The sequence below is a fragment of the Schistocerca piceifrons genome, chromosome 2 (assembly GCF_021461385.2).
Source record: "Schistocerca piceifrons isolate TAMUIC-IGC-003096 chromosome 2, iqSchPice1.1, whole genome shotgun sequence".
NCBI classification, from domain to species: domain Eukaryota; kingdom Metazoa; phylum Arthropoda; class Insecta; order Orthoptera; family Acrididae; genus Schistocerca; species Schistocerca piceifrons.
The window spans coordinates 562,741,749-562,768,268 of NC_060139.1; the positions used below are offsets into that span (position 1 = coordinate 562,741,749).

The following is a 26,520-nucleotide window of genomic DNA, read 5'->3' on the forward strand; positions in this document are numbered from 1 at the left end:
TTATAGCTGCTGGCAAGTTATTGAAAATGTGTGTTCCTGAAAAATGGACACCTTTTCGAACCAAAGAATTCCATGAGCTGAGCTGTTGTTTGGAAAAAGAGATATATATTTAATGGCAAATTTTGTTGAGAAATAAATATATTGGGAAGCAGTAGTCAGTATCTTTAGTTCCCTAAACAAGCCTCGGCAAACATTCTTCACACAAACTTTCACGCCGCAAATAGTTCTTATTACACGTTTTTAGGCCTGGAAAACTTAAGATTGACTTGATGTGTTACCCCATAAAATAATCCCATAGGACATTATGGAATAAAAGTAAGCATAGTATGGCATCTTTTTCGTTTTTATATCCCTGTGTCTGATAACATTTGCAAATAGAGATTTGTTTAGGTGCTTTAGAAATTTTGTGGTGTGCTCCTCCCAGTTGAATTTATTATCAAGCTGTAATCCCAAGCATTCAACACTGTCCACTTCATCTACCCACATGTCATCATATTTTAGGCATATACAGGTGGGAACCTCTTACAATTTCTGAATTGCTTGTAGTGTGTTTTTTCATAGTTAAGTGACAAAGAATATGCTAGGAACCATTTATTAATGTCCACAAAAATTTCATTAAGCTATCTTTGTAAGACTGCACTTGATTTGCTATTTATTGCAGTGTTTGTATCATCTGCAAACAAAACAAACTTGGCATCTGGTAATATTAGTAATGGAAGATCATCGATATGCGAGGTCTGCTCAAAAAATTCCAAAACTTTGTCCACAAATTTTTTCTGCACTTACCTTTTATTTATTGTGCATGGTCTCTCTTGAAATACTCTCTTCCACAATTGATACACTGCTCCCAATGCCATTCCCACTTCTGAAAACAGTCTTGGTACACCTCTTGCTGGATCGTTCAAAGCGCCATCTGCGAATTTTCTTTTATCTAATCTATTGTTGCAAATCTTTGTCCTTTCAGTGTGGTTTTCAACTTTGGAAATAAAAAAAAAAGTCTGCAGGGTAGTACGGAGGATGAGGCAGCACAGTGATTTCATTCTTTTCAGTAGTTACACACCAAGAGGAATAAATGTGCTAGTACATTATCATGATGCAAGAGCCATGAATTGTCTTGCCATATTTCAGAACATTTCCTTCTCACATTTTCTCACAGGTGTCGCAACACATCCAAATAGTACCATCGATTAGCAGTTTGTCCTGTGGCACGAATTCATGATGAACTAATCCTTCAAAGTAAAAGGAAACTATCAGCATGGTTTTGACATTTGACCTGATGTGGTGAGATTTTTTTTTTTGTTCTTGGAAAACCTTTCCCAACCCATTGTGAAGACTGAACCTTGGTCTCAACATCATGGCCATAGATCCACATCTCATCACCAGTTGTTATTTTCTTAAGGAACACCTTGTTCTCATTTGCAATCCAAAAGCTCTTCACAAATTGCGAGGAGAAGTTCTTTCTGGTCTTGACTCATGAGCCATGAGATGAACATGGAGGCAGCAAGATGCATTCCAAGGTGCTGTGGCAGAATTTCATGACATGATGCAACTGAAATGTTAGATTCTTCTGCAATCTCTTGGACAGTCAGTCTTCAATTGGCTTACACAATTTCATTGATGTTCCTGACTTGACCATTGTCGATAAATGTCAAAGGGTGTCCTAAACAAGAGTCATCTTTAACTCCAATCTGGCCATTTTTGAACTCTGTTAACCATTCATAACATTGAGTACAGCTTAAGCACTCATCATAGTAGGCTTCCTGCATCCTTTAATGTGTCTCTGTAAAGGTTTTCTTGAGTGTCACAGAAAATTCAGTGCAGATGCATTGCTCCTCTAACTCTACCATATCAAAATTTGCAAACTGTGCTAAACAACATTATATGCATTGCAGCACTGAACAATTATTGACAGACATGGAACAGTGAAACTTCTGGCAGTTACACATTAAACACAGGCATGTGCATGGATGCCAACTGCATATTGCTCCAATACACCATTGATATGAGATTATGAATGTTCTGGAATTTTTTGAACAGACATTGTATTCAAGAAAAAGTGAGGGCTCTAAGATAGAACCTTATGGTATGCCACATATAATTGGTTCACAGTTGAATGATGCCTGATAGCTTAATACATGTCTCTTACCTAATTATTCAATTTGTTTCCTGTCGTCAGAGATACAGGATTTGAACAATTTTGCTGTGTTTCCTGTTACACCATAATATTCCAATTTATTTAAATGAATATTGTGATATACGCAGTCGAATGCCTTTCACAGATCACAGAATATACCAGTAGCCAATGTATTGCCTAAATTTTCGCTGTATGTGTAGATAGCTTTCTCAATACCAGAATCCTTTAGAAATCATTATTGCAGTTTTGACAGTATATTAGTTGTTGTGAAATGTGAAGAAGCTGATTGTATATAAGCTTTTTAAAAATTTTGGGAATGCCGGCAAAAGTGAAATTGGATAGAAATTTGATGGTATTTCTTTATCTGCTTTCTTAAACAAAGCCTTAATTTCAATGTGTTTCAACCAATCAGGAAATGTTCGCTGATAAATGACAGATCACTCAATATGTTACTAAACTCGGGAACACACTGTTGAATTAATTTTGTTGATATTTTGTCATAACCACTAGAATTTCTTGATTTTAAAGATTTATGGTGGACATTACTTTTACTGGGGTAGTGTGCATCATATTCATATCACTGAAGTTAAGTGTAATGAATCCCCCCAGGGAGCTCGCCACTCTTTGGCAGGTTCGTGCTTGGCTACCACGGGGCCCCAGCCTTTGCAGCATTTTTTCCCTTCCGTGCTGCATCTCTGTCCTCTTGCTGTTCTTTTTCCTCTCCCTTGGAGAACATGTCTGGGGTGGTTTTGGGAATGTTCTGTGTTCTGTTGCTGATGTGCAAACAGTCTCACCTTTGTTTTTTGCTCCCTTTTCCTTTCTTTGTCTCCCTTATCCTCTTGTTCCTCCACTTCAGTATTTGAGGACTCTCTTTATTCTTCTTCCTCCCTGTGCACTCGTGAAGGCTGGCCCATGCATCTGACGTATAAGAAGTGACTGGGTAATGCGTAATTCCCAGCCCCAGGTTGACAGGTAGGGATCGCATGTACCCCCTGGAACAGGCCAGGCCCAGGGAGGGATGATTGCCTGAGCTGTAACCTTCCCAAATTGCCGATTGGTCCCTCTGTCAGGTGTTTGAAAGGTGTAACCTGAGGTGTGAACAATCACCTAAGGCGGGTGCGCCCCCTTGTGAAGGCGGCCCCTAGTTGGAAGGAGCACACCATCGGAGATGCTGGCAATCGTGGGGGATTTCCTCGTGATGAGTCAATCACCTTCCCACTCCACTTCTACAAAATGTAAACGCAATGAGGCTAATGATTCAAAGACCCTTCCCGCTGCACCACTGTTCCTCGTGGTCTAATGTACTGAAGATGGTCAGTGCTTCAGCACAGTAAATCCGTTTATTATTCAGAAAAGGGTAGGTGCAGTTGCTGGCCATGTGAAATCCTGCTCTCATTTATGGAATGGCACTTTGCTTTGGGAGACCACTTCTGATTCTCAAGCACAACTACTTGCTGCCTCACTTCTCCAGGGTTCCACAGAACTTTGAACTCTTCCCATGGTGTAATTTACACCAGGCTACTCGACAGTGTAACCAAGGCCGAAATACAATCTTACCTCTCCAATCAGGGTGTTATTGCCATTCATTGTGTAATAAAAAAGATAGATTCCTCCTTAGTGCCCACCTGCACTCTCTTTCTCACCTTTGATAGAGTGGTGCTTCCGTCCAAACTCAAAGCAGGCTGTGAAATTATCATCATCTGGCAATACATTCCGAACCTGATGGGCTGTTACCAGTGTCATCATTTTAACCACACTAGAACATCTTGTCGACACCCAGCCAAATGTGTTGCCTGTGGTAGGGATGCGCATGAGGTCGATTTTCTACCTCCTCCTCCCCACTGTATCAACTGCAATGGTGGTCATGCAGCCTCCTCTCGGGAGTGTCCAGTGTATCTTGATGAGTGGGCTGTTCAAGAGATCCGGGTAAAAGAAAAGGTGCCTTATCCAATTGCTTGCAAGTTACTGGCTAGTTGCAAACTCTGTGTTCTCCCATCTGGTACATAAAGTTCTGTTCTTGTTACCCCTCACTCCATGAAGGACATGGCCGTGTAGACATGCGACCTCCAATTCAGCTCTGAGGTTGTGAAATCACCCAGTGTCAAGGTAGCATTGCCATCCCCCGTCCAGCTGTGCAACAAGCCATCAAACTCTTGCCCCAAGGGGCAAAACCACCAGCAACACAACTGGTAGGCTGGAAAGTTCAGAAGGAGTACTCCCGTGAAGACTTCCGCCGTCCCTCCAGCCAAACAATACCTGAGTCTTCATCTAACCAGAAACACTCGAAGAAGTCCTCCAAAGGCAGACGATCTTCTCCTTCACCACCTCGAAGATCCTCTTCGATGGTGTCGGCATGTGATACCTTAGCCTGGCCAGCCTCTGTGTCGCCGGTGTGCACCAACAACCGTTTTTCAGTGTTGGACTCCATAGACCGACCGCACAAGCAAGCTGATGCTTCTGTGGACCCCATGGAGCAGGACTTCCTGCTTCTGTGCCCTGTAGTAGCGCCTTTTCCCCAGCTGTCACTTGGCAACCACCGAGGTGACATCCCCATTCCTCTTCATCATGACTCTCCGGACGTTTGCAGCCTTCGGTCCCACAAAGAGGATTTACGACAGCTGTTAGCATCACAGCGTCCCCTTGTACTCTGTCTTCAGGAAATTTAATTGCACCCTAACAACCGCTTTGAGCTTTCGCATTTTGTACCGATTCGTTTTAACCTTCCCCCTGAGGTTGGCATTCCCTCTCATGGGGGCGTCATGCTGCTCATACAGGATGACATTCATAGTCAACCCATCTCGCTGACTACCAATCTTCAAGCTGTGGCAGTTCACCTTTGCCTTCCCCACCTGACTTTTTCCCTCTGTACTATACGTGTCCCTCCATCATTTCCATCATTTGCTGTCACCAGGGCAGACTCCCTCAACTTATTGTGCAGCTACCTCTCCCATTTTTGCTGCTCGGTGACTTTAATGCACATCATCTCCTTTGGGGTTCTCCAAGGACCTGTCAGAGAGGTGCCCTCTTGGCTGACCTGCTTAACCAACTTAACCTCTTCTGCCTTAATGCTGGAGTACCCACTTTCCTTTCCGACTCCTCACACACCTATTCCCATTTGGACCTATACTTTTGCACTGCCCAGCTTGCCCATTGTCTTGAGTGGTCCATTCTTTCTGACACCTACTCGAGCGACTATTTCCCGTGTGCTATCCATTTGCTGACCCCTAACCCATCCGAATGCATGCCTAAATGGAAGCTTCCTAGGGCCGACTGGCAGCTTTACTCCTCCCTGGCGACTTCCAAAGAACAAGATTTCCCCAGTTGTAATGATCAGGTCAAATATCTCACAAACATTATCCTTACTGCTGCAGAGTGTTCCATCCCCCGCACTTTCTCTGTACCACATTGTGTCCCAGTCCCTTGGTGGACTGAGGCATGCCATGATGCAGTTCGCTCACATAGACGTGCTCTCCACATTTTGAACTGCCGCCCTACACTGGAAAGCTGCATTCATTATAAACAGATGCGTGAAAAGTGTTGTCATGTTCTTCGAGGTAGCAAAAGAGCTAGCTGGATTTCATTCTCTAGTTCTTTTAACAGTTCCACACCTTCCTCTGTTGTGTGGGCCAACCTCTGATGGCTCTCTGGAACCAAGATCCATTCCCCAATTTCCAGCCTGACAGGAGCTGACGATATCATCATGGATACTATTGCTATCTCCAACACCTTGGGCCTCCATTTTGCGGAAGTTTTGAGCTCTTCCCACTATCACCCTGCCTTCATCCATTGGAAACGAGTGGGGGGGCTTGGGCTACAATGCCATCTTTACTAGGAGGGAGCTAGATTGTGCTCTCAGTTCATCCCAATCCTCCGCCCCAGGGCCACACACCATCCAAATTCAGATGTCGCAGCGCCTTTCTTTTGCGGGCAAGCACTTTCTGCTTAACACGTACAACCGCATCTGGATGCTGGCGTGAAGCCACCGTTATACCCATACCTAAGCCCATTAAGGACAAAACCTTCTTTCTAGCTACTCCCCCATCTATCTTACCAGCTGCATTTGCAAGGTGATGGAACACGTGATTCACACCCGGCTGGTGTGGTGGCTCAAGTCTCAACATTTACTAACGAATGCACATTGTGGATTTCAAGCGCAGCATTCTGCAGTTTACCATCTTTTACTTTGTCCACCCATGTCATGAATGGTTTTCTGCAGAAATCCCAGACTGTGGCCATGTGTCTCAATTTGAAGAAGGCCTACAACACCTGCTGGAGAACTACGTACTCTTTACATGTGGGGATTCCTGCCCTGTTTCCTTCAGGCATTTTTACAAGGTAGAGTTTTCAAGATACGTCTGGGTTCTGCCTTGTTGGATGCCTTTATCCAGGAAAACGGTGTGCCTCAAGGTTCTGTCCTCAGCGTCATCCTCTTTGCTATCACCACTAACCCTATAAAATGCCTGTCTCCTGCCGGGCATCTCCGGCTCTGTTTTTATAGACGATTTTGCCATCTATTGCAGTTTTCCATGGACCTGTCTCACTTCAGCACTGTCTTGCTTGTCTTTACTCCTGGAGCATTGACAATAGCGTCCGCTTTGCCCCTGACAAAACAGTCTGTATGAATTTCTGGTGGCACAAATGGTTTCTCCCACCATCTCTGCATCTTCAGCCTGTTGCCCTTCCATTCATTGAAAATACAAAATTTCTGGGGCTCATGCTTGATAGGAAACACTCTTGGTCCTCCTATGTGTCTTACCTGGCAATCTCCTGCATGTTCTCAATGGTACTTCCTGGGGTGCCAATCGAACCACCCTCCTCCATTTGTACTGGTCCCTTGCCCATTCGAAACTCAACTATGGGTGCTTTGTTTATGAGTCTGGATGCCCTTCCCTCTTACACTGTCTCAAAACTATCCACCATCATGGCATCCATTCGGCCACAGGCGCCTTTTACACCATCCCAGTTGAGAGTCTGTATGCTGAAGCCGCTGAACAACCACTGTCCTACTGCTGTGACTTTCTCCTCAGCAGGTATGCATGCCGTTTGTCTGCCATGTGTGACCACCCCTTCTATGCCTCCTTCTTTGATTGTCAGTATGGGGCTCGTCCCTCTGCTCTGTTATCTCCTGGAGTCCGCTTTCGCCACTTGCTGCGGCGGCTGAACTTCACACTACCTGCAACTTTCCTAGTGGGTGTGAACCCTTCACCACCTTGCCTTCATGAAGCGGCCCATGTTAACCTTGGCCTTCATTCACTTCCTAAGGACAGTACTCCATCCTCAGTCTATTGTCTCCAGTTTCACGACCTTTGCATGAAGCTTCGCTATAGTACCTTTGTCTACACTGGTGGCTCTCGAACTGATTATGGGGTCGGGTGTGCCTTTGTCATTGGCACCCATGTCTTTTCATATCAGCTTCTGGCACACTTCTCAGTGTTTACAGCCAAGCTCTTTGCCTTGTATCAGGCCACAAAGTACATCCGGCAACACAGCCTTTCCAATTGTGTCCTCTGCTCGGACTCTCTCAGTGCCTTCCAAAGTCTATGTTCGCTGTGCTCTGCTCATCCCTTAGAGCAATGGGCCCAGGAAAATTGTCACTTGCTCACTCTTTGTGAAGCCAGTGTCATATTTCTGTGGGTCCCTGGTCATGTTGGTCTGCCAGGAAACGAGGCTGCTGATGCTGCTGCCAGGGCTGCAGTCCTTGGACCTCAGCCCACGAGTACCTATATTCCCTCCGATGATCTCTGTGTTGCTATCCGTCAGGAGATGGTGTCCCTTTGCACCGCCAGTGGTTCTTCCTTCCCAGTAATAAGCTTTGGCTTATTAAGCCTCTCCCAGCACCTTGGATGACCTCTTCTTGGCCTTCCTGCTGGGAGGAGGTTATTTTAACTCTGCTGCATATTGGGCACTGGCTTTTCAGCCATCATCATTTGCTAAGGGGTGCTACCCCACTACTTTGTACACATTGCGCCCGAATTTTAACTGTCTGCCACTTCCTGCTGTAATGCACTTTTTTGTAACAATTTACGTTCCAGTTTGGGTTTGCCGTCTGATTTATCAACCATTTTAGCGAATGACATATGGGCTGTCGACTGCATTTTACTTTTTATCTGCTGAAGCAATATGGCAAAGGCCATTTAATTTTTAGTTTTGGACCTCCATTTCTGCATGGAATATTTTTTAGCGCTTTTTCCACATGTCTGTTTTTAGCTGTCTTCTGTTATGTCCATTGGGACTGACATATAGTCATTTAATGCCTCTCTGTGTTTTCGTGTTCTGTAGTTTTGACTTCGGCGCATATGATGCCAGTTGTTTTTTGTGGCCTAAAGCAAAACAAAACCAAGTGTAATGACTGGTCTGAGGTACTCCCTGGCAGTGTATGCTGAACATGACAACTCCATCTTTCTAGTAACAGTTATGAAATGTTTCCACAGTAACATGGCACATTGTCACACATGAAAATCTCTTCATTGTTTCTGAATGTGAAGTCTATGAATGGCTGCAAATGGTCTCCAGGTAGCCGAACAAAACCATTTCCGGTCAATGATTGGTTCGATTGGACCAGGAGACCCACTTCATTCTATGTAAAAACAATCTACACCATTATGGAGCCACCACCAGCTTGCACCATGCCTTGTTGAAATGGCTTCATGGGGTCTGTGCAACACTTGAACCCTACCATCAGCTCTAACCAACTGAAATTGGGACTCATCTGCCCAGGCCAGCGTTTTCCAGTTATCTAGGGTCCAACCAATATGGTCACAAGCCCAGATTAGATGCTGCACACAATGCCATGCTGTTACGAAAGGCATTTGCTTCAGTCGCCTGCTGCCATAGCCCATTCACATCAGATTTCACTGCACTGTTCTATCGCTTACATTCATATTACATCTCACATTGTTTTCTGCATTTATTTAATGTAATGTTGCTGTTCTGTTAGCACTAACAACTCCATGCAAATGCATCTGCTCATGGTCATTAAGTGAAGGCCGTCAGCCACTGCATTTTCCATGATGAGAGTTAATACCCGAAATTTGGTACTCTCAGCACACTCTTTATATTGTAGATCTCAGAATATTAAATTCCCTAACAATTTCTGAAGTGGAGTGTCCCACGCATCTAGCTCCAACTACCACTTTGCGTTCAAAGTCTGTTAATTCCCCTCATGCGCCTGTAATCTCATCCGAAACGTTTTCACATGAATCATCTGAGTACAAATTACAGCTCTGACAGTGCACTGACATTCTATATCTTGTGTACATGATACTGCCTCCATCTGTATATGTGCATTTTGCTATACCATGCCTGTTGTCACTTCAGTGTATATGTATTTGAGTACTTGTAAATGAGGTGAATCCATTACAGTACATGAATTATATCAAAACTGCCTATTTTCCCATTTAATCTTTCACTCAAAACTGTGAAATTTTTCGAAACTTGGCATCTATAAAAAATTAATTTTGCCAAAAATGAGCATCTACTACTGATGGTGGACATTTATTGTTAGTTTTCAACAAAGTAGCTCACTACTTCCCAGTCAGGATCACAGTTATGTACTCTGACAGAGTATTTGGCCCTGTTGAAAAGGAATTGAGAAAACTTGAAACCATAATCTTACCATCACACTATCTTGAGTTTCTAAGCCAGCATGGTACCTGTATGCTTCAGTGCCAGGAGTGGAATGTGTGCAATTTCCACTGACAACAGGTTAATGAAAAAGAAGCTACAATTCAAAATGTTTGAAGCCAGAATTATTTATTCATAAAAAAGAAACAAAGGTACTACCATCTCCAAATCCAAAACAACATACTCGTCCTCTCCGATCAATGTTGAAGTGGAGAAAACTGACATGGATAGTTTCAAGGACACTGATGAATCAGTTGTAGTAAAATCTAGAAACGATGTGTCAAAAAAGCTGATGATGTAAACAAACTTAAACTTTTGATACATCTTCAGAAGCAGCTCAAGAGTTCTATGGGAAGGCCTTAGAGTGTTGCAATAAACATAACAATGGAAATAATAAAGCTTAGTACCTTAATGAGTCAGTTTACTAAATTATTATTTATCGGAGGGTTAAAATAAACTCGAAAATTACTGCTATAAAGGAAGAGTTCAGATTTGGAAAGAACATAATTTTTACATTTTTTTATTTGGAACTGAAAACTGATAGAAATGTCTCTCCACTGTTCTATTGCATATCTAATGTTATTTGTAAAATATAATTTTTTAAGGAACCAGCAATGTGTATTGTACGAGCAGTTCAATAAAACATGTCTCCTGAAAACTGTTTTTTGTAGATGTTGGCTTTTCTGAAAATGGTCCTCAATTAAAGGCTCCACCTACTACTACCGTATGCTCAGGATATTTCTGTAATATTGAGTTTAGGCTGTTTTTGAATGACATTATGACTGATGTGTCTGAACTAATTGTTGGTAGAAACACTGTCATTAATTTAAGTTCACCATTTTTGGTTACTCTTGCCCATATTTATTCATAATCATATTGATTTTGGATTTTATTGAACTTAATGCTTCTGTTTGTATATATGAGGGCCCTAATTTTAGTTTGAAGCACTGAATTTTTTGTAAAATTAGTCTTTAGTGTAATTTAACAATATATAAAAGATAATTTGAATATTAGACAATTAGTAATTATGTTGTATGAATTGGCTGATACCATAATCATATCATCACAAGCTACCATTATAAAGGAAGTGGCCACAGCTGAAGGTGTGCAGTGACAAGCTGAAACAGCTAGTGGTTGGGTTGATAACAACAGGAGAGTTTAGCACATAACAGTGTGTACTTCAGTTTGAACTGTACTTCCATTTTGAATATTGTTATGGTGGCAACACTGATGACAGCTGTATTGGCATGATTCAGCTATATGTTTTTGTTTTGGAAATTAAGAAGAAACAAACATCATGTAAAGTTTTTCTTGGTTATTCAAACCACATTGTCACTTCACACATCAAATGGGGCCATGTAGCTGAAACTCTGCACAAAATGGTGTCAATGAAGATAAGTATGTCCACAGGAATTGTGGATATGAGTATTCACTAATGAAGGCTTGATTGAATGCCAGAAATGAACATAAATAATGAAATGAATAAGGATAACACCTTCTGAATGGTTGTGTTATTGACAGGCACATAAACAAGACTTAAAATATTGTTAGCTTTTGGATGATTCCTTCTGTAGCTGTAAGCTACATAGTATACATTTACAAACACATATGCACATGTTTGGGTGCATTGTCTTGACTGATTACATTGTGCTGCCAATGCGGCTTGTTGAGGTGAGAAGCTGTGTCAGGTGATGGGTGAGGGAAGAAAAGAAGCATGGAGGAAATGGTAGCATTGGTGGAAAGGGGGGGATTGACTAGGAGTGAGAGGCAGCAACTCATTGGATAGGAATGTGACACTGGTAAGCTTGATCTGATGTCCGTTTCATTGCTATCAACACTATTAGCAACTAGAGATTATGTGTTAGTGATCTTTAAACTACAGTTATAACTGATAGCCATAGACACACATTCAATGCATCCTTTGATCCCGTAATCCTCCAGGCTCCAGTCTCCACTAGTACTTGTGCCTTGCTCTTCTCCATCCCTGCCTCATGTCACTACTTTCTCTCATCCTGAATTCACATGATCCTCTCCACAGTTTTCCTCTTTCTCTGTTCTATCTGCCCTTCCCAATACACAGTTCCGTGTCACCTATGTCTTCTATTGTGCCGTGCTTTACTAGGCATGTTCCCATTGGGGATGGTGTGCACTTGCCTGCCTCTGCCTTTGAACTGGCTTTCCCAGTTACAGTTTAACATGGATTCTGAACCCAATATATCTTGGCATTTTTCACATTAACCAATCATCTCCAAAAGAGAAAGCCACGTAAGTGACAGAAAAATGCTAGAACTGACTGCTATACTATCTTGTGTGCTTTTAAAGATATGTTAACAAAATGTAATTGTCTTATATGTATAATGTCTATACTTTAAATGAGATTTACTGCTTTGTCTCAACTTCTTGCTTTTCTTCTCTTTGCAGTATTATTCTGTTTCTTTGGATTGGTAACTACACAACTTTTGCTGATAAGATTCAGTCTTCTTTGGGAAGAAAGGCACCATATCCATGGAAGATATGGTGGCAGCAAGATACGTTTGTTCAGAAATGTTTGGAACATGAACATGAAAACAATGTCAGCTTTCATCATTGGTGTTGTTTATACCATAGTAAGTTGTAATTACTTTTTGGTATTACTGATATTGAAAATTCTGGGGTTAAAATTAGTTGTATTAATTTCAGGTTTAGCAGTATGTAATAATAACATATATGTTTACCACTAATCATATAAAACTGAAACATAATGGAGAGAGTATTTTGCTTTTCTACTGGGTACTGCAGAATGACATTTTAAAAATTTGGGGGATTGTAGAGGATAAAATTCAGAACATTATTCATTAGAGAAGCTATAGCTCGAATTGTGAAAGCAAGTTTATACAACATTATGCACTTACTGTGCATTCAATAGACTGAATGAAACACCAGAATACTGTGGTTTTTTAAAATGTTTGTTGACAATAGAGTACAAACACTGTAAACCAAATGTGTGCCTTCTTTAGTGAAGAGTAAATGTCCAGTGTTATAACGATCAACTTTGTAACATAATGTACAACAATGGACTTTGTTTGGTCTGATTCTCTGTGAGATTCCACACTCTCCTCTAATGGTATCAAGCACTGTAAAGATGTGCTCGATAAGCTCAGGTACTGTCCCTACTGGTGTTGAGTAGACAAGGACTTTAGATAGTGCCCCAGAGGAAAAAGTTGAGAGACATGATGTTTGGGGACTGCTTATTGCAAGGGATTGGGCATCCCTTTCCATTTACTCTCTGCTGAGGTTGTCTGTGAGATATGCCTTGGCACGATGATCAAAGTGCACTGGAGCACCATAGTTCTGAAACTATAAACTAGTGCCCACTTGTACGGGAATGTACTTTGGACGTTCTGACAAAGTCGTTCTCTAGAAAGTTCAAACACCATGCACCATTGAAACTATATGGTAAGATGTGTTGTCCAGTGATCTCCAAGAATTCCAGCCCAATTGTTTACCAAGAATCTAATCTGGTAACTTCTCATACAAGCAGTGCATGGATTTTCAACAGCCCAGTGGTGGCTGTAGAAACTTTATTTCACACTTCTGAGCATAAGATCCTTATATAAAAATGTTCTGAATGTCATTCTATAGCACTGTGTGTAATAGTGGTGAGTGAAACTACAGGAACCATTCACTTTCAGTTGAAATACAGAAATGTCTGCAACCAACCTGTAACGTTACTGACTTGGATTTTATTTCAATAGTAGTGCTGCTTTTCTCTTTGGCATCTGTCTTCCAGCTCTTATTTGGTTTAGTCACAAGCTTGTCAGGCGATGATCACAAAAAGTCACAATCTCTTCACATTATTGACATCAGTAAAACAGTGACAATCAGATTGCATTCAATAATTTAGACAGTTCATGTGTCACAAGTGAGCACATACACTATGATTCTTTTGAAAGAATGGAAAATTTTAATTGTACACTTTCACTGATGAGTTCTGTCTAACAAACAGCATGAAATTGGTTGTAGTTACTTAGTCACTGCAAATAGTAACTTTTCACATGAAAGAACTTATTACATGATGACAGTCTTTCTCGTTGTGCCCGTCTGCATCTCCATGGGTCATCTTTATGGTGAGTAAAGTAATATTGAGATTCTAACATGGACTTTCCATTTGTGGGGCGGCGGGTGGAATTAATTGTTACATAAATGTTCCTATTATTTATGCTATTGTTTTGCCGTTCTCAACACTGGCTCTCTAACTACAATTTTGGCAACCAGAAAGTGATTAGCAAAACATGAAGCCTGTAATTAGAATTCCTAGTGCCCACTTCACCTGAGAAATACACTTATAGCTACAGCTTATAGCTCTGAGGAATTAGGAGATTGTTTGGGATTCATAATCAAAAACGATCGTGAAAAAAAATGTTCTCTGTATTCTGAAAGTCACAGATGAAAAAAAAAGAATCCACACAACCAGACTAACAGAGCAGTTCAGAGTCTAATGCGCTGATGCAACTGTAACTGTCCAAATTAAATGTTTAAATGAATGCTCACCATAATTTGATGATAATGTTCATCAAACGCCACGCTAAATAATGGTAGAATGTCTGTCCCGCGGCGGCACGTGAAAATACGACATACGCAAACTGAAGATAGATAATTAAAGTCATCCCAGAATTAACACTTCACTTGAAAATGATTTCATGGTTACGCGTATCCTGAGTAACTTAATACGGCATCCGAGGCTGTTTATAGCAATGATACCGACGCGACGCGACTCCCGGCACAGATGGTGTGCTAATCTGCGTCTGGAGAGAACTGGGGCCTTCCTGCTTCATGCAGCGTTCTTGTATATAAAGCCGCGGTGCGGACGGCTAAGGGAACGCCTGATCAAATCGGCTCTCCCAACTAGCCGCTGGGCTAGTAATGCACCACTTTAAGTCATTGAATAAATCATAGCTTCTTTTGCTGATGGCCGATGAACCTCTCAATTTAAATGTGCATTCAGCACACAGGTAAGTAATCATAATAAAAGTCTGACGTGACTAAGTAAAATATTTTGGGCGAGAGAATTAATTTAATTACACTACACGCAGTAGACGAGCTCTGAGCTTGCCGTTTGGAGATACGCTATCGCTATAGTTATGTAGTTATTCAATTGAAACTTCTCACATCTTTATGATTATAGCGGATCTCCATTCTACTTAAATATAAACATCCTAGCCTTATTTATTAGCCTACTTAATCTATCTTGCTTCCTTAATTTTTAAGACAAAAACCAGAAAATATTGAATTTCAACTAAAATCTTAATTTGTGAGATCCAAAGTACTGTTTCTATTAAATTATTATGAAAAAGGAATCTAAATATAAATTTTTAAGTCTCTAGCTCTTTTCTGTTGCGCCAATGATTTTTACAGAAAAACGTCCAAATTTTGAAAATGGTTAAAGTTATTGAACTGACATTCAACACATATTGATTTAGTATTACTCCTGATGTGCCAGAAACGTTTCAGGTTATTTACTTGATTTTTAAAGTATTGCGCAACATTCATGGCGTCAGAGCTAGTTACAGTGGACTCGGCTGGCACATAATGGAAAGACTGATGTGAATTTATTACGGCGTGAGTAGGCTGCTTCCCTACACTTTGTTTGATACTTAATGCGCTGTGGTACTACACGTGATTACAGTACACATAATAAAATACCATACCTAATATAACATACAGTCAGATTTGTCCACATGGTTAATAGTTAAATATGGAAGTAAATGTTCCTAAGTTACTTGCTAAGTAATAAAACAATAGAGGGCATACAATAAAATTTCCCAGTGTGGTTAATAGAAAAACATGAGCCAACATTATTTAGTTACTAGCAATTTATTATACCCATAAGAAAAGATACCAGAAGGGACAAAAAACAGCATAGAAAGTTGGTACAAACAAAAATTATTATGAGTTATTTAGTAAATAAGGACTATTTTTGAAGAGTTTCCATGTTCCTTAAAAGTGTAAAAAGCTTCCTCTTTCAGCAGTTTTTGGGTCTTAATTCTAAAGATATTAAGAGAGACAGCATGTGTCTCCACAGGTAGCATGCTGAAAAGTTTAATTCCTGTAGTAAATAATTTTTTTTACAAATTACATTGAGCAAATGTTGAATGCAAACTGACCATTGTTCTACAAAAAAAAAGTTAATACAAACTTCTAGAATATGAATTAAAATACATGGTTACATGCATAATTTTAAATTTTTAGAAAGAAATTTTTTTCTTAAAGAAAACAATATAAATAAAAATGTAAATGTTCATTTGTTCAAACTTGTAAATCTCCAAAAGCTTTCACCAATTGCTTTGAAATTTTGACACAACGTTGCATTTGAACATGAGTGTTCTTTTGCATACCTGCTGGAAAGCCATATGTATAAAGGGATACATAATTAGCAAAAATCTTGGGTTCATCTTTTCTCTCTCTCCCTCTCTCTCTCTCTCTCTCTCTCTCTCTCTCTCTCTCTCTCACACACACACACACACACACACACACACACACACACACACACACACACACACACACAATAAATAAAAACATTGTGACAAAATTTCAAAGGTGTCAGTGTAGAACTTCGGGGATTTAAGCATCTGAACAAAGAACATGAAGTTTTTGCTAACAACATATCCCCTATGGTGCCACAGTAGGTATATAAAAACACACATCTATTAGAATCCAGCAATGTGTCAGAATTTCAAAGCATTTGGTGAACAACTTTCAGAGATCTATGGTTTTGTACAAATGAACATTTACATCTACAAAAATGAAAATGTAAATGTTTGTGTGTTCCAAATCTGAAAACCTCCACAAGTTCTTTACCGATTGCTTGGAAATTTGGACACAATGTTGCATTCGAATATGTGTGTGTTTTTATGTATCTATTTTTTAAAACAAGTATAAATAAATATGTGATATGTAAAGGGGAAATGTTATTACCAGAAATTTAAAGAAGTTCTTGACCCACTTACTTCATATTTTTACACAATATTCTACAATAGTGCAATGTTGTTAGCAAACAGGAAAGTTACATTTATGGATTATTAGTTTATGATTAGAACACTACTACAGAATCTGAATAAGCAATAACAATAAATAAGGCTCAAGATAAGAGAGAGGGGGAAAGAGGAGGACAGACGGGTGGAACAGAGACGGGGGATAAAGATATGAGGATGTACATCCAGTTCCCGTGCTTATTAGAAATGTGCTCTTTTGTATGTAGAGTCTCTGTCTGTTGTGAAGATCAAAAAAATTCAAACTCCGATTATATTGGACTCACAATCAGTGTACTTCGTTGAGTCCATGGCCTTAGCCTGACCCCCAGCATCTATTAGTACTTGGGGAGAGTTCATTCTAGTCATTTATGAGCCTGCTATCACATTACTCAATATCCATATTTGCAGAAACATGGAAAACAAACAATTAGCAATCAGTATTATAAATCTGCAACATACCTGTGAAAATTTTTAGCATTTCATTACTATGGATTTCAAGTGAACTGGATGGGAGCTGCACTGGAGACTCAACTGGTCTTAGACTCAGAGAACATTATTTCATTTTAAAATTTCAGTTGCTGTTAATGTTACTGTAGAGAGTTGTTAATTTCTGCCAGGTTTTTTTTACATTTTTTTCTCTCCATCAGTATCCTGGAAACAAATTTACAGCAGTATATACCTTTTGAATTGTTAAATAATCAGTATTTCATTCCACATTTTTGAACAACTTTGTTGGCTTTTCCTTCAACATTACCATTGCTTTCATGAGATTACGGAATTTTTTTAACCACAGTGCCATAATTTTTATATAAATTATCAAACCATTGCCTCAGATCACATAGACAGTCTATCTCTCATACATAATCATGTCTTAATATTTACTGGCACATATATCTTTAGTTACAGTTGCTAACTGATAAAGTGCAATCCCAAACCTTAAGTAATACAAAAACTGGATGCCTAACAACTGCCGTAACCATTGCTACTTCACATTATACCTTTCATATTCTCCATTATTAACTTCATCATTTCATATATTTCGTATAACTTCATCACTTTATTACTTCATTAATTCCTCATTACTTTATATACCTCAATATTCCATTAAATACTTCTTTATTACAACATTATTACTTAGCCCTATTGATACAATAACTCTGAAGGATCACAAATGAGGATAGTTAACATAGAGAATCCATAATTTCCCTTTACACGACAGATAACATGCGAGTTAATCCAGGGATTATTTAATTTTGAACAGCAGTTACACTGTCACAAATTTTTCTGAAAACTCATTACACAGGCACCTGAAATTGATTTGTGTAATTTTTTTCTTGTTTCAAATTTTACATAATTTTTCGCTGCAAGAAATTCAATTTTTGGTGCAACTTGTCAACATTGTTAGATTAAAAGATAAAATACAATGTTTTTCACTTAATTTTGCTGACATATCATTAGCTTCCATTCTCTTAGCATAGTTAATAAAGGCTGCAATATTATTTTTATTTACATTTCAGTTAAGCATAGTGGAAGATGATTACCATTTACTTACCATCTAAAGACAGGATAGCGCAAGATACAGGGTGTTACAAAAAGGTATGGCCAAACTTTCAGGAAACATTCCTCACACACAAAGAAAGAAAATATGTCATGTGGACATGTGTCCGGAAATGCTTACTTTCCATGTTAGAGCTCATTTTATTACTTCTCTTCAAATCACATTAATCATGGAATGGAAACACACAGCAACAGAACGTACCAGCGTGACTTCAAACACTTTGTTACTGGAAATGTTCAAAATGTCCTCTGTTAGCGAGGATACATGCATCCACCCTCTGTCGCACGGAATCCCTGATGCGCTGATGCAGCCCTGGAGAATGGCGTATTGTATCACAGCCGTCCACAATACGAGCACGAAGAGTCTCTACATTTGGTACCGGGGTTGCGTAGACAAGAGCTTTCAAATGCCCCCATAAATGAAAGTCAAGAGGGTTGAGGTCAGGAGAGCATGGAGGCCATGGAATTGGTCCGCCTCTACCAATCCATCGGTCACCGAATCTGTTGTTGAGAAGCGTACGAACACTTCGACTGAAATGTGCAGGAGCTCCATCGTGCATGAACCACATGTTGTGTCGTACTTGTAAAGGCACATGTTCTAGCAGCACAGGTAGAGTATCCCGTAGAAAATCATAATAACGTGCTCCATTGAGCGTAGGTGGAAGAAACTAAAATGAGCTCTAACATGGAAATTAAGCATTTCCAGACACATGTCCACATAACATCTTTTCTTTATTTGTGTGTGAGGAATGTTTCCTGAAAGTTTGGCCATACCTTTTTGTAACACCCTGTATAAGTGACAGGAATCTTGTGTTACTCATTGTAAGAACATGTTATGACTGTATTTTAAAATATGCCATACTTTAATTTCCTGCTACTTGCTGTAGATGTGGTTGTCCCTGACAATTTTTTTATCAGGTGAAAAACATGAATTGTGTAAAAGTGAAATTTTATGTATGGTGGATGATATACAAGGTGTTAGGAGTATTAGTGAGGATATTTTTATTGGTGGCTGAGGACAGTGTACAGAACAACGTTACATCAGTACTGTACTTCATTTGCATACTAATAATTATAACCATTAGGATTAGTATGTTTTTAGTGTAGTTCGTACATCCAAGTAGATATGGCAAGAGTAACCCTTTAATGGTTGTTTTTCCCTGTGCAACAGGTCAGGTGATGTAGTGTGGGCATATGGATGGAAAATGGTAGTCTCTACTGAGAGGCATAGTTGACTTAGTGGTGCAGCTACAACTGTGCAGAAAACATCATGTAGTAAATTATGTGACTTTTTTTCAGGAAGACTGTTACATGCAAAGACAAAATAACAGACATACTGGAGTGGGTACATACTAAGATACCAGTGGTCACAATATCTGCACTTACACCTCTAACCCCCTGTAGCACAGTGTGATAAAATAGTTTCATAAAAGTATGGATAGGGTATAGGTGAAATTCCTGCAAGGGTGAATAACATGCAGCATAGAGCAAAGGACATAACCATAGTGAAGCCTAATGTAAATAGGGTAAATGTGAAAATTCTACAAGTGTAAACAACATAGCAAGCACAACATGAATAGTGTAAATGTGAAAGTTCTCCAATTGTCAAAAACATCGTAAAGCATTAGATTAGATTAGATTAGATTTACCTTCATTCCAATTGATCCGTAGTGAGGAGGTCCTACAGGATGTGGAACATGTCAGAAAAACAACAATACATGACAAACACCTACAACTAAAACAAATAAGCCAATGTACCATTCCACAGGTCCCAAGTGGAATGACCGTCATTTTTTAATGAACACTATATGAAAGAGTCATTTTACAAATATTAATGCACTGAATTTAAAATAAAAAAGGTTATTTATTTATTTATAAGGTAATAAACTTGTAATACAACTACTATGATACTGTCCTCCTTTCAGTCTGCCCTGTCCTCGCTCGTGACACTGTATGAACACATAATCATTATGGGCAACACAAACATTGACTTACAGTTAAAATCTCCCTCTACAGAAAAACTAAGGCGACTGTTCCACTCCAATGATATGAGTTTAACACCGCTGGACCCAACTCATCACACGCCACACAGCCATACACTCATAGATATAATAACAACAAAGCAACCAGATAAAATAATTCACGCCAATCAGACATCCGCTCCGGGAGTCTCTGCTCATGACGTGATATTCTTAAATTACTCAGTGCATACTACCAAAGAAAAATCTCACCTGGTAACCTACAGAAACCTAAAAAATGTTAAGCATGATGCTCTTCAAAAGGATTGCTCAGACATCCCTTGGCATGATATAAGCAATGAACCGACTTTAGACGGAAAAATTCGGGAATTATGTCGCAAAATTATTACACTGTATGATAAACATGCTCCTCAACGCACTGTCAAGGTAAAGTGAGCTCCCGCTCCGTGGCTCACCACTGCATTACGCCAGTTAATGAATAAACGTGATGCTGCACATAGGGCCTTCAAGCGTAACCCAACTCTTGAGGCGTACGAAGCTTATAGTAAACTCCGAAACAGAACCAAGCAAAGCGTGAGGAATGCCCAAAATCAGACATGCCCGCTCTGTCGTATGCGGCATATCAAAACCTGCTGCACTGTGGAAAAAGCTGCGCAATTTCGGTATAGGGAAGCGAAGATCTGACGCTGTTTATCACGTCTCTGCAGAAGAATTAAACGATTTCTTCTCAACAGCTGTAAACTGCCACGCAGCGACAAATTACCAGCCCCAAGATATCAATCTCTCAAGAGACAAGTTTTTCCTGAAACATGTCACTACCGGCACAGTACACAAGGCAATTATGAGAATCTCTTCCGAGGCAGTAGGAAATGATGGAGTGAGCATTGGCATGATTAAGAACGTCGTAGACACTATTACTCCAGTTATCACAGACATCTTCAACCTGTCTCTTGTCAGTAGTACATATCCTACTGAGTGGAAGCAAAGTTTAATTCAACCTATACCCAAGACTGACAACCCTAAGTCGCCAGGTGACTACAGGCCAATCAGCATACTACCTGCAATATCTAAAGCCCTAGAATACATCGTCCATGAACAGCTGACGGATTACCTCAAAACTCATAACATCCACGACAAATATCAGTCAGGCTTTCGAAAGCACCATAGTACAGCAACTACATTAATCAAAGTAACTGATGACATTAAACATGCTATGGACAGACGTGAAGCTACCATCCTAACACTGCTTGACTTTAGCAAGGCTTTTGATACAGTTGACTTTGATATATTACTAATTAAAATGAAGCAGCTGAATTTCTCAAACAGTGCAATACACTGGTTCGGCAGCTACCTCAAAAACAGAAGTCAACAAGTCATTTGTGGGTCGGAAAAGTCGTCATGGAAAAACGTGCCCTCTGGAGTTCCCCTAAGGCTCCATCCTTGGTCCATTACTCTTCTCACTGTACATTAATGATATTTCTCCAGTGATTCACTCCTGCAACTACCATCTATATGCCGACAACATCCAACTGTACATAAGTGCAAGCCCCAAGAACATTGCTGACGCATTAGCGAGTATGAACGCAGATCTTTGCTCTGTTTCTCGATGGGCACAGAACCTAGGTCTGAAACTAAACCCCACGAAATCCCAGGTCATACTTATATCTCATCCAAAGTTAATCAGCCAGTACTTTCGTGAAACAGTCCCTCAAATACTCCTCAATGGTACCGAAGTACCATACCAAAAAATAGTAAAAGACCTTGGAATAATCTTGGATGAACACCTAAACTGGGAAGAACAAACAGTCACAGCTTGCCGGAAATCGATCTCCTCCCTACATGCAATTCAAAAATATAGAAAAATATTTCCAACCAATGTTAAACAAAAATTAGTCCACACACTTGTCTTGCCTAATCTTTACTACTGTGATGTAGTTCAACACGGCACAAATTGTGAAAATTTGAGATGCCTCGAGCTAGTGATGAATGCTTGCGTTAGATACGTATGCAATGTATGGTTGTATGATCATATCAGTCCTTCATACTCCCAGCTAGGTTGGATATGCCCACATAAGGCATGCGATCTCCACATGATGTGCTTACTTCATCGATTTCTTAGCCACTGGTGCCCCCAATACTTATCTTCTCACATTAAACACCTATTATCATTCCACAACTGCAATACCAGATTGGATATGTCTAGGATCTTGGCTGTACCTTTACATAACACAAAATCTTTCTCCGTGTCATTCTCCATCTCAGCCATACGACTATGGAACACGCTTCCCTGTGATCTGCGTCTTATCCAGAACCACTCAGCATTCAAGAGGGAACTCAAGACTTACATATTAGGGATGGTATAGCCACCATTGTTGTGTCCCTCTCATCTCTTTCTTTCTCCTCTCCATCATAGCTTCGAATTTTACCATTCTATTTCTCTTCCTCTAACCTATCTACCTCTTCTATATCTCTTTCATCCCATTCTATCGTCTTATGTCTCTGCTCGATGAGAATAACTCACAAGCTGCAAGAATATAACGAGAAAATTCCCAACTAGCAATAGGACTGACATTCATAAAAGAAAAATATGTTTACTTTCATATACATAGTCATTATTATTATTATTATTATTATTCTTGATTGTTATAATTATTTTCTGATTGTTATAATAATCATTGTACTACTTTTATAATCTCTATTTTTTTTTCTTTAACATTAATACTGTATAACATGTTATATGCCCTTAATGTTCTGTAGAAACTGAAATTTGTTCAATCTGAGTATGCCTGGTTAGGTGTAAGAGAGGCCCCGAAGGCCCTAATCTTGCCAGGTAAAATAAATAAATAAATAAATTACCAAATGAAAGTGCTGGCAGGTTGATAGACACACAAACAAACACAAACATACACACAAAATTCAAGCTTTCACACCCAACAGTTGCTTCATCAGGAAAGAAGGAAGGAGAGGGAAAGACGAAAGGATGTGGATTTTAAGGGAGAGGGTAAGGAGTCATTCCAATCCCGGGAGCGGAAAGACTTACCTTAGGGGGAAAAAAGGACAGGTATACACTCGCGCGCGCACACACACACACACACACACACACACACACACACACACACACACACACACATATCCATCCGCACATACACAGACACAAGCAGACATAGCTGACAAATGTCAGACAGATTAAAGTTACCTGCAGGTGCTCGATATACACTTAATATTATGAAGGATTTTTTTGTGAAATTCTAATTCTGTTGCACATGCTTCCATATGCTGTTCTAGGCAAAATTTATGAATGTCTATGTTCTTAAATTTATGACAGTTCCTGATGAATGTGGCAACTCCTCCTTTCTCCATTTCTGATCTACAAAGGTGAGATGCTAACCTAAACCCTGTAACACTTAAAAGTTCTGTACCAGTGGTCACATGATGTTCAGAGAGGCAGATAATGTCAGCTGGGTTTGAAGACTCTTATTCATCTATGCAGATAGTTAATTCATTAATTTTATTTCTCAGTCCTCGAATATTTTGATGCAATAAAGATAGCTGACATTTCACTTTGACTGAGTTAAAATTGGGTAGAGTTAAAATATCTGCTGTCTGTTGAAAATTCTTAACCAATAGCTGTTTATGCTGATGTAATAAGCTGGAATTATGTTTTTTGATTTCTTTCTCAAACTGAAGGTTTGTCTCAGCTCTAACCTCTCTTAAAATTTGCTTTCTTTCTGTCATCCCTACCCTGAAAAAGGGTCTTTTCTGAACCCTATAACCACTGGTATTTTACCACTCATGACAGTGTCTCCCCCCTTTAACTTTCCTGCTATTTCCCCAGCCAATTTACCCTTCCATCTTCTGTTGAGGTGAAGGCCATGCCTAGTATAATCCCACCTACTGAGAGAATCAACAGGAACCATACCAATGTGTGACCCTGCACCCGACATAAGCAGCCATTCCAGCTTCAAATTGACTCTATTGACAGAAGAGATCAAATGAGGTCGGTCATGGCGCCCAAGAACAGATACAAACTCAACACTATGAATAGTGCAAAAGTGACATTTTACCAAGTGTGGACAATATATGCTACAGAGAAAAATGTCATAAAATTGTCATATGAAAGCATGAATAGTATCAAGATGAAAATTCTCCATGTTTAAAAGACAAATGAGAAAGATGTAAGACTGTATTGAACCACAATACAGATAGTACAAAAGTAAAGATTCTACAATGGCTAACAACTTGTGGTGTAGAGGAGAATGTCAGAAATGTGCAGTACTGAAAAATGTGACCAGTGTAAATGTAGCCCTTCCTCCCAGATGAACAACATGTAGTACTGTGCAATGTACTATTAGGAATTCAAAACCCTCAACCCGCACATTGTAATGCTAGAGGAGTATTGATAATAATTTGAATGTCTTCCTATGAAAATATGGTCAAAAAAAGACAGAATGTGGAACAACCGATCACCATACCTAGGGCAGAGGTCAAAAAGAGCGCACCAGAAAATGAAGAATGGGTTCACCCAGAGGGGAGAGACTATTTGCCTGTGAGTGTAAGCACTGAAGAGCAGTGAACTGCCAACCTCTCTTCTTTTCATTAGTGTCAGAAAGAAATTGTGTCAATACAGTTGTTGATGCATTTCGTGAAATTATGTACTGAGTATAGTAACAGATCAGACATGTAATACACTGACAGAAAAAAAAATCACAACATCAAAAAATAATTACTGTAGAGTAATGAAATTTTGGGATTACATTTGCCTAGGTAAAATATGTAACTGATGAACATAGCTAGACCACAGGTTAATGTAAGTCTGAGATAAGCCGCTGCAAATGTGAAATGCTGATACATTAATAACCAGTGTAACTGGCAGAATGTTGAATGAAAGCACACAAACGTGCATGCACTGTGCTGTACAGGTGCCAGATACCACGTTGTTTGATGCCTGTTGCACATGATTGGTCAGTGCAGGGACAGTTAGTGCTGTTTGTAGATGATGCTGGAGTTGTCATCCCATGACGTCCCATATATGCTCTGTTGGAGACAGATCTGATGATCGAGCAGGCCAAGATAATATGTCGACACACAGATCTGATGATCGAGCAGGCCAAGGCAATATGTCAAAACTCTGTAGAGGATGTTGGGTTACAATCGCAGTATGTAGGCGAGTGTTATCCTGTTGGAATACACCCCCTGGAATGCTGTTCATGAATGGCAGTAGAACAGTTCAAATCACCAGACTGAGGAATAAATTTGCAGTCAGTGTGCATGGAACAAACATGAGAGTGCTCCTGCTGTCACACTAAATCTCGCCCCAGACCATAACTCCAGGTATAGGTCCAGTATGTCTAGCACACAGACAGATTGGTTGCAGGCCCTCAACTGGCCTCTTTCTCACTAGCACATGGCCATCATTGGAACTGAAGCAGAACTAGCTTTATAGAAAACATAAAAAATCCCCATCCTTTCCTCCAATGAGCTCTCGCTTAACACCACAGAAGTTGCAAAAGGTGGTAGTTTGAGGACAGTGGAATGCATATGACAGGGTGTCTGACTCAGAGCTGTTCTTGAAGTAACCAGTTTGTAACAGTTCATTGTGGCACTGTGGTGCCAACTGCTGCTCAGATTGCTGGTGCAGATGCAGTACAATGTGCCAGAGCCATATGCTGAACACAATGGTCTTTCCTGTTGGTAGAGCCAAGTGGCAGTCCGGATCATTGTCTTCATGTGACTGTACATTCTTGTGACCACAGCTGCCATCAGTTGTGTACAGTGGCTACATTCCTACTAAGGAACATCTACCTTCTTGTGGCCCTATTACGCGACCTCATTCAAACCAAGTTAGCTGTTGATAATGGCATCTTTGTCCCCTTAAAGGAATTCTTGACTAACATCAACTCATGATGTCCAGTCTCAAAGGTAAATAACTTTCACAACCATTAAAATATGTATATAAAGCAATCCTGATTTTCATCCTCACAGTGGGGCTACTAGGGCCACTCTTATGTGACTGGTGTGAAATTTGAATAGACACCATCTTTCTGATGCAGAAACACACATACCAACTTTTGTTTATGTCGCACTATTCTGTCTTGGTGTTGTGATTTTTTTCTGTCATTGTACGAGGGTTGGAACTTTAATTGTGGCAACTATTTATTTACAGCTTGTACAAAATATATGCGTGTTTCAAAGTTTTACTGACCTTCAAAGTAGTCAC

The 26,520-nt window shown here is 39.9% G+C and overlaps 1 protein-coding gene across 4 annotated transcripts in view; it reads left to right on the forward strand.

The window, feature by feature from the left end:
* The window catches only part of LOC124777078 (stimulator of interferon genes protein homolog), a 338,173-nt gene that overhangs the window by 155,568 nt on the left and 156,085 nt on the right, over positions 1 to 26,520 (forward strand). For all 4 annotated transcript variants that reach the window (XM_047252357.1, XM_047252356.1, XM_047252355.1 and 1 more), the window contains one exon: positions 12,179 to 12,363. In XM_047252357.1, coding sequence (XP_047108313.1) covers positions 12,179 to 12,363 — 185 coding nt within the window. The remainder of the gene's footprint in view (positions 1 to 12,178; positions 12,364 to 26,520) is intronic.